At 48.9% G+C, this 18258-nt stretch overlaps 3 protein-coding genes across 3 annotated transcripts; 2 read left to right on the top strand and 1 right to left on the bottom strand.

Moving 5' to 3' along the window:
- The first annotated feature begins 5182 nt into the window (after positions 1–5182).
- Positions 5183–9415, top strand: ONS95_008824 (uncharacterized protein). Its single transcript, XM_058502383.1, has 3 exons — positions 5183–5737; positions 5803–5860; positions 5967–9415. Exons 1-3 carry the CDS (start codon positions 5579–5581, stop codon positions 7814–7816), a joined length of 2067 nt encoding a protein of 688 aa, XP_058361312.1. The 5' UTR covers positions 5183–5578; the 3' UTR covers positions 7817–9415.
- ONS95_008822 (uncharacterized protein) lies at positions 9416–18201 on the bottom strand. Its single transcript, XM_058502381.1, has 5 exons — positions 17553–18201; positions 16223–17503; positions 12812–16174; positions 12671–12756; positions 9416–12615 (listed from the first exon to the last, which is right to left on the bottom strand). The coding sequence occupies exons 1-3, from the start codon at positions 17956–17958 to the stop codon at positions 13653–13655; spliced, it is 4209 nt and encodes a 1402-aa protein (XP_058361310.1). The 5' UTR covers positions 17959–18201; the 3' UTR covers positions 9416–12615; positions 12671–12756; positions 12812–13652.
- Positions 10105–12496, top strand: ONS95_008823 (uncharacterized protein; the record flags this gene model as incomplete). Its single annotated transcript, XM_058502382.1, has 2 exons — positions 10105–11464; positions 11532–12496. The coding sequence occupies 2 exons, from the start codon at positions 10105–10107 to the stop codon at positions 12494–12496; spliced, it is 2325 nt and encodes a 774-aa protein (XP_058361311.1).
- Positions 18202–18258: the final 57 nt, after the last annotated feature.

Raw genomic sequence — 18258 nt, 5'->3', positions numbered from 1 at the left:
CAGCTCCTCTTACCTTCAAGGGAAAGTATCATGGTGACCAATTCTGTATGAACGCCGAGACCTCGTGAGATTTGTTGCTCAAGCCTTTCTACTGATGAAAAGTTCACATATCCTGAGTCCTTGGAGACCTCGTCAGCTTTTGCTTCGGCGCTCCGTAGTGTACTGACAGCTGTTGGGGCAAATCACGACGACGCGAGATATGACAACAACATTCCTCATCCATCTCATACAACCACGTCTAGCGTGGAAACACAGACTGTCATATAGTGAATCGTCGAGAAAGTTTTGGCAATGGTATCGACAAGCTTCCTATCCTTACTGTGCGACGCTCCCATCTTACTCAACTGTCAACACATCTCAAGGTGCTGTCATTGATGGTCAATATTCGTGCCCCCTTGCGATGAGCCAATAGATGTTTATATCCAGGAATTGTCAGAAACGAAGAATCGGAAGTGAATTAGTACAGCTGAAAGACTTGTATCACGGTGCTTGAGATGTCTTTTAGTTCGATGCTATCAGAGGTAAGAGAGACCGAAAGACAGAGTAGAGGATTCAGGTGGATAATTCACGGATGCTGATTCCACGTCGGATGGGAAAAGGTATATAGGGCCACTTTCTTGTTATTTTCAGGACCAAAGTAACGTAAGATGTTCTCGGGGCAATACTCATGTGAATGAGGGTGGTAAGGAATGGATCCAAGTGACCAAGATCTCGGATCTTTGAACACATCAAGACACCGAATCGTGTTGTTAGAAGCCGAGGAACGGAGGTCATGAAGCGCGTTATGCGGCCCCCGAAGGAATGGACTTCCCCTTAGCATTTCTCTACGACAGGACAGAAAAATGATAGTTGGAAATATCGACCCTGTTGACACCAGAACTGATTCGACCACGAGAGCCGACAAGATGCCCTTAAAAAATGACATGCCATCAGAATTATCTCCGCACGTAGAAAACTTGCAACTGATCTATGATAGAAGATAAACCTTGTTTGAAGGATGCGGAGGCAAATAGCCCATGATTTTCAATGAATATCCAGCGATGTCTGTAGCAGGATGGCTGATTTGGCGGGAAAGGCAGGGCTTTTATGTTCGAATTGGTGGGCTTGACTCTCCGTCCGGTTTGAAACCCGAACTCAAATCGTGAATACGATCAGCTCTCGAAGCCCCAGCGTGAAAGTGACATTTCCATTCTGTTGGAAGGTGAAACCAGAGTAGTGTGGAAACATATATGAAGCTAGCTAACTCTCCAGCTGTGGGTTCGGTGAGAAACGACCGATGGGCAACCAGTTACAGCTTCCCATGGGAAAGAAAAATTTAGTTTGAAGCTTACTCAAGCAATGTCACTTTGCAAGTGCCTTATTGAGCTTGGAATTGAGGTTCATGAGGATTGAAGGTTAACGCGAGACGAGAGAGTTTCGTGGGGTGTCCAAATCACAATTGATTTGACAGATGGCAGCAGCAAAGGAAATGGCAACGCGGTTGAGACTAACGACAGTCTTAGGATACAACAATCGTTTACCTCTTCTGGAACTTAAACAGCTGCAATGCGACTGAGGAAGCTAGAAAAATAAAATCAAGCACTCCTTCAAAGTGCAGACTGAACTTGATGAATTCAACCAAAGTCAGTACTGTCAAAGGCTTAAAGTAAGACTTGATTATCCAGCGTCCAATGTTCTTTTTCAATACCCCTGGGAGACATCCACGCTATCTCAAGGAGACTCAATACCTGTTGTGTTTATATAGATAAAATAAGTCCTCAAATTGTGAATGGCCAGTTCGTTGCATTACTCGGCTCGCTCATGACTTATTGTGAAACGTTCCCGACATATGATGGGTATATCTGTCGATCTCGACACGAGTCTGTATGTCGCAAATCATCTAGAGAGAGCAGAATGAAGTGTCTGGAGTTTCAGGCAATGAACGGTAGAAAACACAAAGGATCAGTAGCACGATTCTTGGCAGAACGGAGCTACTAAAGCACGGCGAGTAGGCAGGTACTTGAGATAGATAGGAGCTTACTGGTCGCCGTGGTTTATCGACAGGTGACCGCAAGATGGGAATGACAGCACGCCTCATAATGAAAAAACTGACTTGGGCTCAGTAGACGAAGCCCGCTTGTTGGAAGCGTGGCTGCACAGCAGCCAGAAAATTGCTTGCGTGGAAGAGATTTGAGGAAATTCGAGACGACGAACTCCCAAGTGTTGACTGTGCGAATCTCGCAAGGTTCATTCAATTGTCTTGTGCCATGTTGTTCTATAAACAGTTTTGACATGCAGTGCATCTATGTCTCATTTTTATATTCAAGTTGGAAAGTCCCTTTCAAGTGAAGCTCGCCAAAGTCTATTTCGCGATGTGCCAGTGAATACAACATGGTTGACAAGAGTATACATGGCGAGTGGGTCTTCAACATTGGAGACCCCAAGATGAGGTAAATTTAAAGTGGTAGTTGAAAGGAACGCCTCAGTGGAAGTGGGTGACCTGACTGGAGAAGGAAAAGAGAATGATACGGCAGAATTATGCACAACATCCGAGAGAGCTATCACATGAAAAATGGGAATGCTTAACGCAGGCCGTAGACAGTATCCTATGGCTTCATTGTATCGTTGGCACTGGTATGTGCTTGCGATAACTCCAGAGCAAATAACGTGGGCACGCTAGACATGGAGATGTTGTTTGAGCAGGTAAACCCTGTGAGCATGCGGACACAAGCATTCTTGACGGGGCTTCTCGTTCTCGCCATAGTATGTGACTTAACCTGAATCGACGAACAGAGCCAAGCTGAATTTCGTTGGTATCTGAAATTGCATTCTTACTCTTGTGAGAATGAGTCTGGTGGATAAACTTCCTCGCTTAAGGAATATCTTCCAACACTCTCACCCCCACACGAGATCAACACAGCAACAGAGCGAAACAAACAAACAAATAACAAGGGCAATTAAAAATTCATCAGCCACTCTTCCTTAACTCCGATATATCCATCATTCATAAAAGTGCAGTCCCACTTAGGGCGGCTAACGCGGTTAAAGATCCCAAATCCCTGATCCCTGAAGCTGTTCGTTCACTCAATATCTGAACCCCTTCAAATTTCCGCGTTCCGGCACAAGGGAACTCCTTCCTTGACGGGATGCTGGGAGCTGGGATTCTGGATGCATTGCACCGGGTGCGTGCTGGCTGGAAAAGAAAGAGACAGATCGCATTGCGGTGCAAACACTGGTGGAGGCCGGCCATGCAGGGTGCCGTTGACCGTACGATGGGGAGATTTGATGCCGAAGATGCGGGCGATTGATGACTCCTGATGAGGATCGAGATTATTATTTTACTATTTTTGCTAGTGCCGTGCTGTGCTAGTACTCTGCTGTACAGATGGTAACGAAGCGAGGCGAGGCAAGGAAGGCTGATCATTGCCCATGCTGCAGATTTCTGAAACGAACGGGTTATGGGACGAGTTATGGGTATCATTTTCCGGGCTAGGCATGTCGCTGTACGTGGCTCGAAGAGGATAGATAGCCTAGTTCATGGATTTAGAGTGGACTTGCGTGGGATGATGTTCCGGCGTGGGATGTCAAAAGCGTTCAGGGGTTATGCTTCCTCAATAATTGAGCATTCCGATGTTTCTGGTTGTTTTACGAGACGTGTCCGTTGGGCGTATAGGTTTTGTATCGAAGTCAAGAATTTCTGCAGCATTTCTTGACGAGAGACGTGCAGGCGTAGTGCAACCTCACAAGTGATACACGGCCACCAAGATGATTCAGCAACGGCTTTGGCTGCCGTTGGGAAGGTCGCTGAAAGGTCATGGTTGAGCACCGATTGGTTGGGTGGCAGGCATGTCTACAAGATCCAAGACCTATGACGGGGGCCCGAGAGGCGCTGGGGACGGCCCTGGGCCAGTGGTTGCTGGGAAAAGGGGAAGTGACTCGTGGCTTGCACGCCGTTGGCACAGGCCAGGCCAGGCGAACCAAGAAGAGTCGTTCGAGGTTGTACTCCTGATACCGGAACCGGGTACGGTGAGGTTCGAGGAGGGGAGGCGAGGGAGTTGAGGGGTGCAAGAGATGGATGAATTGAATCGTTTGGTTGGCGATGCTGCGGTTAGGAGATTGTTGGAGGGCTGGATCGGGTACAGCAGGAAGACTGAAGCACCAGTGACTCGGGCTCTCAGTAACCATCAGCACTTTGTTGTGGTTACTCATCTGGCGGTCGACCACATATGAAATTTGTTCCGTACTAGATCGTATACTGGCTATATCAAACAGTGCTATACGTAAATTGTATGGGGCTCCCAAGAATGAACAGTGGGGGGGGACAAAGAAGCGCCGGTCCACCAGGTGGATGCAATTCGAATTGAGGCTGACCGTTTAAAAGACGTTAAAAGGGTTTTGACTGGGGTTGCCAGGTTGCTGATCTTGGCCTGCGGATGGAAAGGAAGGAAGAAACCCAAGAGAGTTCACAACTGGACAGGTCCAGCTTGTATAAAACATCTAATGTAAAGAACTAGAAGGAAGCATTGTCAGGGAAGAAGTCTAAATGCTAAAGATCAGACAATCGGTCTGTCGTATACGTCTCTATCCGTCCCGCTCCCCCTTAGTGCACGATTCAAGAGAATAGAGTCGGCGCTAGAAATAAACAACAGACAGCTCCTGTGTAGCTCGGAAGACTGGCTGGCAGGACAGGTCCGACAGGATCACCAAACGCACCAAACAGCTGGGCCTAAGGTGAGGAGGGAGTCTCCCCAGTCCACCACTGGCCACGCCCCAAAGAACGTGCATGCCACACTGCAGTAGCGGGATGCAACGATACGTATTATGCTGCAGTCCACAGCAACTACTGGAGAGCATATTTACAGCGGATAAAGTGAAGAGTGACGAACGCGTCAAGGACGAGGGAGGCTGTTCGCAGGAGACAGAACGGCAGATCGAGATGGAGATAGATATATGTATCCAGGGTGCCAGGTAAACAATATACTTATCCAAACAACGGATGACTGAGTATATACCGGAAAGTAAATACAGCTACACAGCTACAGAAGCAAAGATAAAAAAATCAGCTGCTTTAAATATAGGTATCATACAGACATCAGAAAGTCATAAGTGCTGAACTGTTCAATGTTTTAACTTCCAGATCTGTTTCTCATTATCCGACTCTCCTCTCGACTCTCTCCTTTTCCCTTTCCCCTGTGCCCGCCCGCCCGCTCGCTCGCTTGACTCCCGCGTGAGCACGAGCGTTGATGTTCCGCCGCCCACCGCAGAATTTCTGCGCTAACAATGTTCCCTGGAGCCAATTTGCGAAGTTCTGCTTCTGTCGACAACCTTGCTCCACCGGCCTCTTCTCCTTCTCCTTCTTCCTCTCCTTTTCTCACCCTTCCCTCTCCACGACCACCACTCACCAAGGAGGGTTAGGATCCAATTTGCTTTCCTTCGATACTTTAACTTTGGCGTCTTACTATCCTCGCTTTCTCCCTCTCACCTCTCCACCAACCACTTGCTGTGTTGCTGTTCACCTTCCCGCCTCCTGGAGCTCCGTGTCAACGACCTCACCTCCCGATTCGCTCACACTACATCGACGCCAGTTGTACCTCTCGAGATGTCTGCCTCCACTCAGAGCCAGCAGGGAAACCTGGACCGATACGTGGTAATTCATGTAGCAACGACCTGCGACGAACACGGAGTATATGTCACGAAGGATTCGGCAGAGGTGATAGAGCTTGCGTGGATTCTTCTCGACGCCAAAACCTGCGAGGAGGTGAGCTCTAACAAAACCCCGCCGCAGATACTTCAGGACAATCTGCTAATATTTTGATTTTCCAGTTGTACCTAGAAAGCGTTTTGGTCAGGCCCATTAATACCCCTATTACTCCGCTCTGCAGTAAGTAGCATTTCGGCCGACCTACAAAGTTGTACACAACTCCATCGACTCGGGAAAGGTCTACACACTGGGAGTGGGATAACTGCTGACGTTTTGTTTTGTGCAGCGAGCTTGACAACTTTGACCTGGGAAGACGTTCGCAATGCAGGAAAGTTCCGTGATGCAATCAACAGGTTCGACGCCTTTGCCAACGAACATCTTGTTTCACAGGGCCTCGATTTCTCCTTCGTTACCCTGGATTCTTGGGACCTTCGAGTTCAGCTCCCCCGTGAAGCCAGAGACAAGGCCGTTGTGCTTCCCCCTTACCTCCAGCACTCCCGAACTTTTGACCTGAGGACTGAGTACCAGCGATGGCAACAACACCACCCCGAGTCTCTCCCATTCGGCCCCTCAATGTTGTCCAATATCTGTGCTGCGCTCGAGGTAGAGCCAGTCCAAGCAAGTGCGCAGATCAAACATAACCTTCCGTTCCACCTACATGCTTTGGCCCCCGCCTCTCCCCGTCGAGCTATGGAGGAGGCTGTGACTTTGGCAAGAGTTCTTCGAGGATTGATTAAAAAATCTCAACCTCCCCACGAGCACCCAGATGTCCTTACAAGACCAATGGATGCCCGAGCTGACGTTCGAGCATTTTTGTCTGAACGTAGCAAAGTTCTTCACATGGCTGGTCTGCCCCACGATACCACTCAATCCGAGTTGGAGAGCTGGTTCACCCAATTTGGAGGTCGCCCTATCGCTTTCTGGACTCTGCGAACACCAGACCAGCACAAGCCGACTGGATCCGGTTTCGCCGTTTTCTCATCACACGAAGAGGTCAGCTCATTATCTCCTACCCAACTCTGTCTATTCTGTCAAGCGTGCAAATCACATCAAATTGTGGTATCGGCACCGTACGAATACGTCCTGCTCCTTTATGACAAGTTGTTAAAATTATCCCATTCTGCGCTTTTGAAATTCTTTAATGTGCGCGGACATGCTCTAACTCCTTACCAGGCAGCCGAAAGTTTATGTATGAATGGACGAGCTCTCAACGAGAAGGCCATCGAAGTCTCCCCATCCTCTAGCCGTGTTCTTGACCGAGCTGCAGAAATTCTTACTCCTTTCCCACCCAGCAAGAACCGCCCCCGTCCTGGAGATTGGACTTGCCCATCCTGTGGCTTCTCCAACTTCCAGCGCCGAACCGCCTGTTTCCGATGTTCGTTCCCAGCTATGAGTGCCGGTCCAAGTGGTGATGCTATGGGAGGTTATGGCGGTGGTGGCTACGGGTACGGCCCTCCAGCAATGATGCCCCCACCACAACACATGGGACATCACGGTGGGATGGGAGGTGGCCACGGTGGCGGCAGAATGGGAGGTGGCGGTGGTGTTGTGCCTTTCCGAGCAGGCGATTGGAAATGTGGATCCGAGGGTTGCGGATATCACAATTTTGCAAAGAACGTTAGCTGTCTCCGATGTGGCGCCAGCCGTGCAGGTGCGGCTGTTGTGGCTGATTCTGGTTATCCTTCTCCAATGGATCCGCCATCGAACTATGGAATGGGTCCAGGCTCAATGGCTGGTACCCCAGGACCAGGACCATTTGCTTCTGCTGCTGGTGGTTTCGGCTCCAGCGGTGGATATGGTGGCCAGCACTTCGGTGGTCCCCAAAGCACATATGCTCTACCATCAGGCCTAGGTGCCTCAACCGGTCCATACCCTGGATCTCTCAACACCCACTTCAGCCAGGGCGGTGGATCTCACTCTGCTGGGCCATTTGATAGCCGTGCTGCTGAAGCCGCGTTCCAATCGGCCAGCAACGGACCCGCTTCTGCTGGACCCTCCAACTTCTATGCCAACCAGGGAGAAAGCGATCCATTTGCATTCCTCTCCTCTGGTATCAACAACTTATCAATGAGTAGCGGTGATGCTCGTCAGAACGGTAGCTCGGCTCAGCTTGCTCCCAGCAAGTCTCCCGCTTAGGTGGCATCGCCAAAGTGTTTTTGCACCATCGATTTTCCCTTTGCTACACAATTCGATTATACATAGGTCCGCGGGACATTCTCTTTCCACTTCACTTGTATGACTGTTTTTTCAGGACGGCTTTCGGGGTTGAAATGAAATCATAGACATATCCATGTCGTTCGGAGATATCTAGGCTATCTATTCGGCAACGGTTCTCGGCAGTCAACGAAGGGAATATTTGCTTGGTGCTCGCAGACAGGCGCGGCACGGTTGCTAGGCGGTCAGGTTGGTTTGGATGGCGTGGGCGTGGGGGCCGGGCATAAAGAAAAGGGGCAAGGCAAAATTCACTGAAAACTTTCTCGCACAGCAACATTCTCTGCTTTGTATGTTCTATTTCGATTTCGACATTTTTGAGGAACGCGCGCGTGGTGAACGGAACGGGACGGATTCGGAACTGGATGGACGGACGGACATACGGACGATTGACTACAACATTACAAAATTTTGAAATTCACAGCTGCTTCGATTGTATGGAGGGCGAGGCGGAGTTCTTTAATGCGGATGGATGCAAAGCAAAATGGCACGGTTTTATCGGCTTGGTCTGGTTAGGCTACGTACGTACTATACAATACATGGGCAGGCGAGGCGATCGGATCGGTTTCAACGTTGGGCTCATTGGACTGATTCAAGCAAATGGGAGGGGCGGGCATTGCGTGCATGCGTTCCGTTCTGTTCGATCAATGGCAAGAGAGCTGATATATTTGAATTTTCACCTTTGAACATACACAACGCTTTCACTCACTCAACCTACTACCTACATATGTGTGATACGGTACGACTCGAACTCCTCCAGATACGAAAAGAAGATATGCAAGTTGTCGTTGTCGTTGTTGTCGTTGCTTGCGTCTTTGCGTTGGTGCTGGCTTTGGCTTTGGATGATTGGGTGCATAGCGTGGGAGCGTCTGGGGGGGCATGGGATCTGATCTGGTACACACTTTGGGGTCTCCTGGCAGTTCTTTGCGTTCCGTCCGTCCAGTTTCGAGCTCGACTTCGTTCCACTGTGGTATCGGCCTTTTTATTGAAGAGCAGGATGCTGTTGAGGGATGCATGTTCGGATGCTGCTTGCTCTTTTTCCTCGCATTTGTAATATTTGTTTCAATGTTGTTGTTTTTATCACGCCTGTTTTTCAAGTGGTTTTCCTATATTCTCCTTGTCTAATAATTCTCAGTTTCTTTTACAAATTGCCAAGATGGATGACTGTGTGTTTGCGTGTCTGAGTCTCTATGTGTGGATAAGACAGGATAAGATACGATTGGATTTGATACTTTTGGATGGGTTGTAGGTTTATGGGGGTCGGTGGGGTGTGGAGTTGGCTGCTTGGGAGATGGTGTGGGTGTTGGTAGGTGCTGGATGGATAGATAGATGGGCAGCTGGGGTGGATGCTAAGATAGAATGGAAATGGATGGAGGCATAGCGTGGGAAGGATATAAAAGTATTCATACATGATGATGCGATGACTGATGGGAGCTGGAGGAGGGTAAGGCGGAGAGGTGCATCGGAGGGTGTTGGTCTCGTTTTGTGGGTTTTGCAGGCTGTGATGTTCGATGTAGTCAAAATTCAGATATTTCCTCTTCATTCGCTTTGGAACATTCCCAGTAATTGATTGTTGACTCTTGTGACTGGAAAAACTGGAGCGGATCGGATGGAAAATACGCGAGATGAATGCTGGTGTTTAAAATCTTGAAATTATCATAGCAGCATGTATAAACGAAGCCTTCGATCGGAGTACAACGATCACACCAACAGCTCTCTATTGATGTTGAAATTTTTAAGTCCCTCATCCTCACCAGAATCTAGTATTGCAGTAAAATACGGGGATTAAATCCTTGGCACCCATGCGAGATGATCCCAAGCATTTCAACAAGAAGCTCGGAAAGAGCTATCTACATGAATACGCTATCAGCAACCATGTCAGGCAGACAAGCGGGATGGATTCTAATCACACTTCCGCCCACATTTCAAGGCCAAGGGGATCTCGAATTCTGCCTGTTCCATCGACCCATCTTTGTGGTCATGCCTGCTTGCTGTGCCTCTCAGACCCACCTGTTAACTTGTCTCTGCTTAGTCACCAGAGGTTTGACATCTCACTTTCGAGACTGAGCATTCCAAACTGATCACAATCTATTCTGGTGTGCTCATTCCATTCATAAATTCAATCTTCATTCTGTTGTCCTGTCTAGCCTTGTCCAGCTCCTTTCGACGGAAGGTACCTGGAGAAAGAGCAAAAGGGGAGAAGGTACAACACTATGGCGGATTTCGGTAGCCTCAAATTCGTGGAGCTTAAGGCAGAACTTAAGAAACGAGGACTGCCGGTTCATGGATTGAGAAAAGAGCTTGTGGAGAGGCTTGCTGCCGATGCTTCTCGAGATGCGAGTGGAGAGGGAAAGGATCACAATGCTTGTGGAGACGAACATACTCAAGACGACGACTCTGAGATTGAGAATGAAGAGGTACTTGAGTCTCCGAATCAAGCTCGAGAGGAGAACAGAAGGCAAAATTTGCGATCCGACTTGGTGGTGATGTCTGAAACTAACACCGCATCGAAGGACACTCAAAGCGATTTACTTCTCATGTCTCTTGCACCGGAAATCTTCTCTGAGATCCTGTCACACATTCCCTCACCATCCGACCTTGCCAGCCTGTGTCTTGTATCCCCGAAACTTTACACATGTGTCGTGCCGCTTTTGTACCGCAAGTTCACGTATCATGGTGTCGAGCATGATTCGAAGATTTTGAAGCGGTTCTGGTTGACGATGTTGTGGAGAAACGATTTGGCAGCTCGTGTTGAGGAGTTGGATATTGGGGAGTGGGGTAAGTGCCCGAGGTTGGAGGATCATGTTGGGGATCCGAATGGTGGTTGGGAGGAAGAGGAAAGCAGTGAGGAGGATAGTGGAGAGGAAGAGGAGGACGTTGGGGTTGAGGTTGAGGATGATGAAGGCGATGGGCAGGGTGATGACGAGCCCTGGGATTCTCAGGAAGAGTCTATTGCTACGATTGAAGAAGGTGGTACTGATGACGAGGGGATCTCAAACCCAGGAGACCAAAATGATCACAACAACGAAGAAGATGATCCGTCAATCGCCTTTGAAAAGCTGAAGGAGAAATATAGAAAGAAGAAGGAAAAAGCTGAACGTAAAGCACTGATGGCACAACCCATGCCAGCCTACTTCAAAATCTCAAAGTCCGATAACGAAGATTCAGATTTTGAGCCATCAGAGTCAGGATCTGATTCAGACAGTCTTGCATCGAGCCCAGATTCCGAAATCGAGGTTGAGGAAGACGGTTACCTTGGCCCGGAAGACAAGAATTCACGCTACAAAGATGTCTACGAGGCTTTGAAAAAGGAGGCTTCCATGCTCGGCTTTTCGTTCACTGATTTTCTTGCTGACTACTATAAGGCGGCGTGGGATCCTGATGGAGAGCTTGATGAAGAGGAATTGCTTTGCAAGATGCTTCCGCTGCTGAAGAATGTCAAGACGATGTATATGATGCCGATTGAGGTGGGCTATGATGGCACCCCATTGGGAAAGATGGTTGCGAAAAGCTTGCGAGAGGAAAGGCCTGTCTTGGAGAAGTTGGAGAAGTTGTTTATGTGTAGCTCGCTACGTAAGTTCCTGAGATTTTATGTCCAAGATGAATCCTGAGGAGAGCTGGAAGACTAATGATAACACAGACATCGGAACTAAAGGGCATCGAGAATATGAGATGGAGCTCAACCAATTTCTCCCGTATCTACTCCTCCCCAGCCTCCATACCCTCTCCCTCCTCACACCCATGACACCTTTCAACTGCGGCAACGATCCAGATCCAGATCTCTCACCCTACACCAACAAGTCCAACATTACATCCCTCACTCTTGACGAGAGCGAGCTAGAGCCCCGCGACACATTTGCACTTCTCGCCGCGGCGAAAGCCCTCACCTACTTCCGCTGGTCGCAGGACTCGCACTGTGCGACGAGCTGGTCAGGCTGCCACGCCCCCTTCCACAAAAACATCGTCAACGCATTAGCAAAACACAAAGCCAGTCTGAGAGAACTCGACCTCGATCTTAGACACACATACTGCAATACACGCGGGCATGCCGCGAATCCAGCAACCACCAATGAAGGTCTCCGCAAGATGTATGGCCTGCAAACTGGTTTGAGAGCAGTGGAGCGAGATAGTCTGCTCATTGGCTCGCTGAGAGATTTCAGTGTGCTTAAGACCCTGTCGATTGATGTGGCTGCTTTGTGCGGACACCAGAGTTGGGTAGAGTCGCCCACGTCGATGGTGGAACTTCTTCCTCCAGATTTGCACACGCTTACTCTCCGCGTCAAAGTCAAGCCAGGTCGTGAGGTTGCAACGGAGTTCGATAACAGGTTGTGGATGAAACAGGTGTTTGATCTACTGGAGAGGAAGGATAAATTCGTGTATGGATTGAGGGTGTTGAAAATTAGGGTGAGTAGGAAGGTGGATCGCTGGGATGGGAAGAAGTGGTGGATGGAGAATGAAGAGGGGGAGAAGGGATTATGGAGGGAGTTGGAGAGCCGGTGTGAGAGTGTGGGGATTGAGTTTGATGTTCAGAATGAGGAGTGGGGGACGAAGATACCGTATTTCGTTGAGAAGAGTGCGGCTCGGAATCCAGGGAGAGACTGGTAGATTTTGTCTCTAGCAGTATTTCATTACCAAAACGATCTGACAAGCTCCGGGTATTGTCATGGAAGCTACCATAGTAGGTACAGGATTTCCATTCCGGCGACGGAGGGCAAAATTGGGCACTATTGAAGATCAGAATTAATAATAACAACTCAGTTCATGATCACATGTTCATACGCGTAACGATCGTCGCCTACCCATTGAACTTTTTGTTTCGAAGTGACTATTTTTCTGCGTTTGACCAAGACAGAAGCCTCCAGTAGCTAGTAGACGTTATTTTGGTGCGTGCAATGTTATGTATTACGATAATCTGCGTACCACTACTGGTTCGAGTGAAGAGCTTGGAAAGGTTGTTCTGGGAATGAGTTCTCAGTAGTCGCAATGAGCTGGTGATGGGCCTGGTTTCTGGATCGCTGCTATCAGGCATGATGGACATGTTCATCGATTTTCGGTTTAGACTTTTTGTACTCAATGGACCACGACATGGTGAAATACAGCTGAGCTCTTCATTCGCAGATAATTTGCTGATTCAAAGGATGAGTTAGTTTCGAATGACTACTTTCAGTCATTGTGGCTCATTAGTCTCCTGGCGATCCGACCTGTTGTGTCGTATATTCAGTGAATACAAGACAGACCAGAAAGTGGTCTTTCGGAGCTCTGGCGCGCCCAAGTAACTGTTGTGGGCTGAAACGAGGACGGGGAAAAATGGGGCAGCAACAGGTCCCCCACTTATTTTGAAGTAAGCGAGAAAAGCAAAGTCCATCCCGACACCAGCTGCCATAATACCAATACAGTCACGACGGTCATCCACGTCACAAATATTGAAAGCATTCATAGGCTGAGAATTTGCATTCGGCACTTAATCTACGTGCCTATCATCTGTATAATCTGGAATACAGAAAATCAGCCATCCTTCTTACGCTACGCACCTTACGCGAATACATCTCGCACGTAATTCACAGGGCAAGACGTCAGATTTGTGCAACTAACGAACAATACATCGGCTTTCGTCACCGTGCTACAAAAAGGCTTAAGTGATCTGATAGTGTAATCAAGTCATTCTGCCTGCTTATTAGCCATGCCACGCAGCAGTCGAAGTTCGTTAATCCAAGTGTCCGTCATCCAGACCATCAGAATGAGCGGCAAGAGAAATGAAATTTCACGTCTGCTGCTCCTGTGCAACACCGCCTCGTCCTCTTGGCGCACCGCGGCCTCTTCCTCCACCACCACCACGTCCCCGGCCACCACGTCCTCGTCCGCGGGTGTCTAGGCTGGCTGGTGGTGGAACAGCGTTGAAAGACTGCGGCTGAGGAGCTGCGTTGCCACGCCCTGCTCGGGAACCATTCGGTCCACCTCTGCCTCCTCGGCCGTTCATTTGTTGTGGGTCGCTTCTCAATGACATGTTATTCATCATGGATGCCATGTCATTATCGTTGGAGTAGCCGCCTCGTCCCCTGCCTCCTCGAGGAGCATATCCGTTTCCGCGCTGAAATCCGTTCTGCTGACCAGCTACAGCCCCACGGAACGAGCCTCTCAAAGGTGGAGGTGCCGCGGCTTCGCGAAATTGTCCTCGACCTCCTGGTCCAGCTGGAGCACCATATCCGTTTTGGCCGTAGCCTCCGTTGACAGTCAGTGGTGTGCTGGTTTGAGCTGGGCGCTTTTCATCAGCTGCCTTCGAACCAGCAATGACCTGCTTATTGGTAAGATTGAGAACCGAAGCAATTGGGACGGTAGAGCCACGGAAAGGAGAGCAGCGCTCGCCCAGTGTGGTTCCGCTCATGAAAGTGACATCGAAAACAATATCCAAGAGAATGGTTCGAGGGGTGCGAGATATGCCAACAACAGTGCCACGAGTTGCAATTGGGACACGACCCGAGTCTTGGACATACACAACCCGATCACCTAGTGCGAACTTTTGGTTTCCAAGACGATGTTCCGCATCAGAAGGCTTCATCAGTGCATTGCGAGGGACACCTTTCAACTTCTTGGCCTCGGGAGGTGGACCATTAGCTAGTGCATTGTCAGCGGCCTGCTCAATGGCCATAACTGCATCTGAATCAAGTTGCTCTGCGTCGAGAGGAACCTTCTCAAAGTTCTTCGATTCGATCGACTTGAGCCATGCTGCGATCTCCTTGATCTTCGCTCCAGCAATCTCCTTGGGATAGAAATCCGTTTCCTCGTACTCGTTTCCTTGTGGCTTGCGCTGGATGCCAGCAATAAACTCCGGGAACTTAGTCATATAGGTACTGAGCAGCTCGATCGCCTTGTTGCTGAACTCCCAACCTTTGTCCGAGCGTCGGGAATAACCCAAGACCTTCAATTTCTTCGATTCAAACTTCAAGTTGAGCCCTAGATTCAGTCGAGGTAGCCCAAGAGCGGAAACAGAGAACGAAGAAGTGATCTTGCTCAGTACAAGAGGGTGGAGACCCAGCATCTTAGCCACGGCAAACGAGGGAGTGTATGTGCTCTGTGTGTTCTGAGACTGGACAACGAACTTGCCGAACTCGACCTCTTTGCCCTTAATGACTGATAGCCACACCTCCGCCTTGTTGTCTTTGTGGCCAACTACCTCTAGTGGTCGACCGTAGTTGAATTCTCCGAGGAAGAAATTTCTCGACCCTGGAGGAAATTCTTCTTCAATAGGGATGGCCGCCTGTTCAATAAATCGTGGATCCTCACTGATGACCTCATCAACCACCACCTGAGAAGCAAATTCTGTGTCCATTCCAGGAATAACAGCATACTCCTTGATGGTGGCTCCTTCGTCAGTTTTCTTCAAGCCCTTTAGCATCTCCACGTGCATAATGGACTCGACAGGACCAATTATGATGCCAAGACGCTTGCTATAGGTACTCTCGAGTCTCTCTGCCTTCTTGCGGAAATCATCGATCTCACGCGGTCCGTGTGGATTCTGAATGGGATGAGAAGATCCTTCTTCTGCCGGGAAGTAGTCGAAAAGTTCATCGGAGACTTTGACAACCTTGGCCTCGTTTAAGAATGGGTAGCCAACGAAAACACGCTGTCCGAGTTTCATCGTGGCAGTTGTCACATTTGTTCGAACCTCCGTATTCTCGATGGTAACAACCATGCTTTCGTTGCGACTGTCCTGCTGGAACACATTGACGCCATGAAACCCCAGGGTGGCGTTGTATGGCAGGGTTGCCAGGCTCGGAAAGCCAGCAAGTGCTTCGTCACCAAGCTTCACGCCATCCATCAAACCAACGTGGTACTCCAATCCTTCGATAGTTGGCAGGTCAAAGATGTTCTCAACGCAATGACAATGTGGAATATCCGGAAAGATACCAACAAGCGACGATGGGTAGGTAAAGTCGATATCAGGATCATGACTGAATTTCAGTGTGACTCCGAACTCGTTCCTAAACTTCTCATCGTCACTCAACAGAGCGTTTTTCGGTGCCATCGCATCAAGCAGTCTCTTCTCGTCAATGAAAGGGATCTTGACAACGGCTTCCCATTCCATCTTTTTGCCGTTCATGTCGAGTTCGAAATCTCGAGGATAGAAATCGATGATGGGAGAGGCGGGATTGGTCATCAAATCGTGGTACACTTTGGGTACAATGCTTTTACTTCTGTCCGGGAGAACACCCATGAGTTGCTCATATGGGTGGAATGGTTGCCCAAGCTTGAAATCCACATTGGCCTTCAAGCCTTTGATAACATCTGGTATAGAGTTAGTGAAAGGATGGTTCGCCAGCTATTGTCACTTACCGGAGATCATTGGCGAGTAGTGATACTGATAGTACCATGGCCAGGAGACAACTCCTCTGTAGTAATAGTGAAGAACCCACTGAAGACCTTGCACATAGTTTTCGCAAAGCTTGGTCAACTCGGTCTCGTTCTTTCGGTCCCATTCGAACTTTCCCTTGTAGTATTTATCCTTCCATTCCTGGAATTTGGCCTCATACTGCTTGTCCATCTCTGCTTGGGCTTCTGCTTTGGAGACATCAACCACCTTCGCATTGTCATACTGCTTCACAACACGCAAAATGGCAAGCTGAGATTCCTCGTCCTCATCTTCGCTCTCTTCATCGGCTTCAAGCTTTGGTGGGAAAGAGAGCTGCATGTGACGATCACCTTGTTCGTTCTCCACCGTCTTCCACTCCAGATGGAGACTCTCAGCGAGATCCTGAACAAACTTCCGGTCCGCTGCCGGTAGAGTGCTTGGAAGATCCAATGGCTCGTCAGAGCGACGCGTAACATACTTCTTGACGTCTTTCCAAACCTCTCGCTGAGGTGAGGTCATAGTGACTTTGCCCTTGGTCTTTCCTTTGACCATAACATCTTCCTTGGCCATCTGTTTACCTCGAAACCAGCTCTTATCCGAGTTTTCGGACTCGAAGAAACGATATTCAACGTGGGAAAGTTCCTCTAGTAACATTGCCAGACGTTGCATATTGATGACACCGCCCTCGTTTATGAATCCGCCCGCCTTGGGCAAAACCGTTTTGTAGATCTTAAACATCAACGCCAGTGCTCCTTCATTGATATGCAAGTTTGGCAGATTAGGCAAGAAATCGTTGCCAACAAAGAACGCCATGAGAATGAAATCGTCGATAACTCGTTCTAGGTCGAATGGGGAAGAAAGAACGCCAGGCTCCTTCAACTCCTGAAATTCCAGTTCCAGATATTCTCGTACAATGCAGAGATGCATCAGATAGAAGTTTTGATGCTCCAGCTCCTTAGACTTTGCTTTGCTCTGTCTTCCAAACGTAACTTCTTCACGTAACAAGCAGAAATGTGGATCGTGGCTCAATAGACCCAACATGATCAGATCGGCATCGAGTCCATACAGACAATGTCTAATGTTCGCATCATAATCGGGCTGTGCCTTAGCCAGGCGAATGTACTCCATGATTTTGTGTTCTCCCTCGCCAGGAACTTCGTGGCCAGATAAAACGATTTCCACTCCCTGCCAATCCTTGTCCTCGGAAACTTTCTTGTTGATGAAATATTTCAACTGCTGAGTGAGCTTGTGCATGAATTCCGTACCTGAGTATGTCAGTGTCGGCCAGCAGAGCGCAATGCTTGTGTGACTTACCTGGAGTAATCGCATTACTATCGAATGCCTCCTCCTTTGGCATCTCCTTCCCTTCCTTGATCGCCTTGTCTCTGGCAGTTTCGGCATCCAGCGCAGTTCGGAATCTTCGAGCTCGCTGCTGGTTCATCTTTGCTCTCGGCGCAACTCCATCAATGGCCATAAAAAACAGCTGCTTTGGCTTGATCTTGCCAAACAGATGCTCAATGTAATTGAAAATAGCAATGAACATCTGCTCCTCCGTCATTCGGAACATGGCATCGTCGGAGTCCTTGTGCGTACAATTGTGAATGATACCGTTCATGTCCAGGTACAAGCAGTCAAACTCCGGAATGCGATTCTCTGCAATCAGTTGCGAGATTGCGGGGTATCGCTCGCTCATCCATCTGAAGAACTTGGGAACGCCCATGGTGATCGACTGTTGCGCAGTGCGCGGTGTGTTGTATTGTGTTTGGTAGTGGTGTTGATGAGTCGAATAACTCTGTAATGACGGCGAGAGTAGCTTCCTGTTACCGGCAGCTGCGTCTATTCACCTTTGAGTGCGCTTTCAATTACGCAACTTCTGGAACAGCCAAGAGATAGAGGAACCGTCTCTCGAGCCCCTTTCGTGGCCTAGGTGACCTTTGTAGTGGGGTGTTGTGATTGATTTGGGGTTTCGCAAAGAGAAAGGAAGAATGGAAGAGTCGAGAGTCGAAGTCAAGTCATAGCC

Source organism: Cadophora gregata (assembly GCF_030347475.1).
Source record: "Cadophora gregata isolate MNR1 chromosome Unknown scaffold_3, whole genome shotgun sequence".
Taxonomy (NCBI): Eukaryota; Fungi; Ascomycota; class Leotiomycetes; order Helotiales; family Ploettnerulaceae; genus Cadophora; species Cadophora gregata.
The sequence above is the reverse complement of the archived record's forward strand: the minus strand, read 5'-3'. Positions and strand labels throughout refer to the sequence as shown.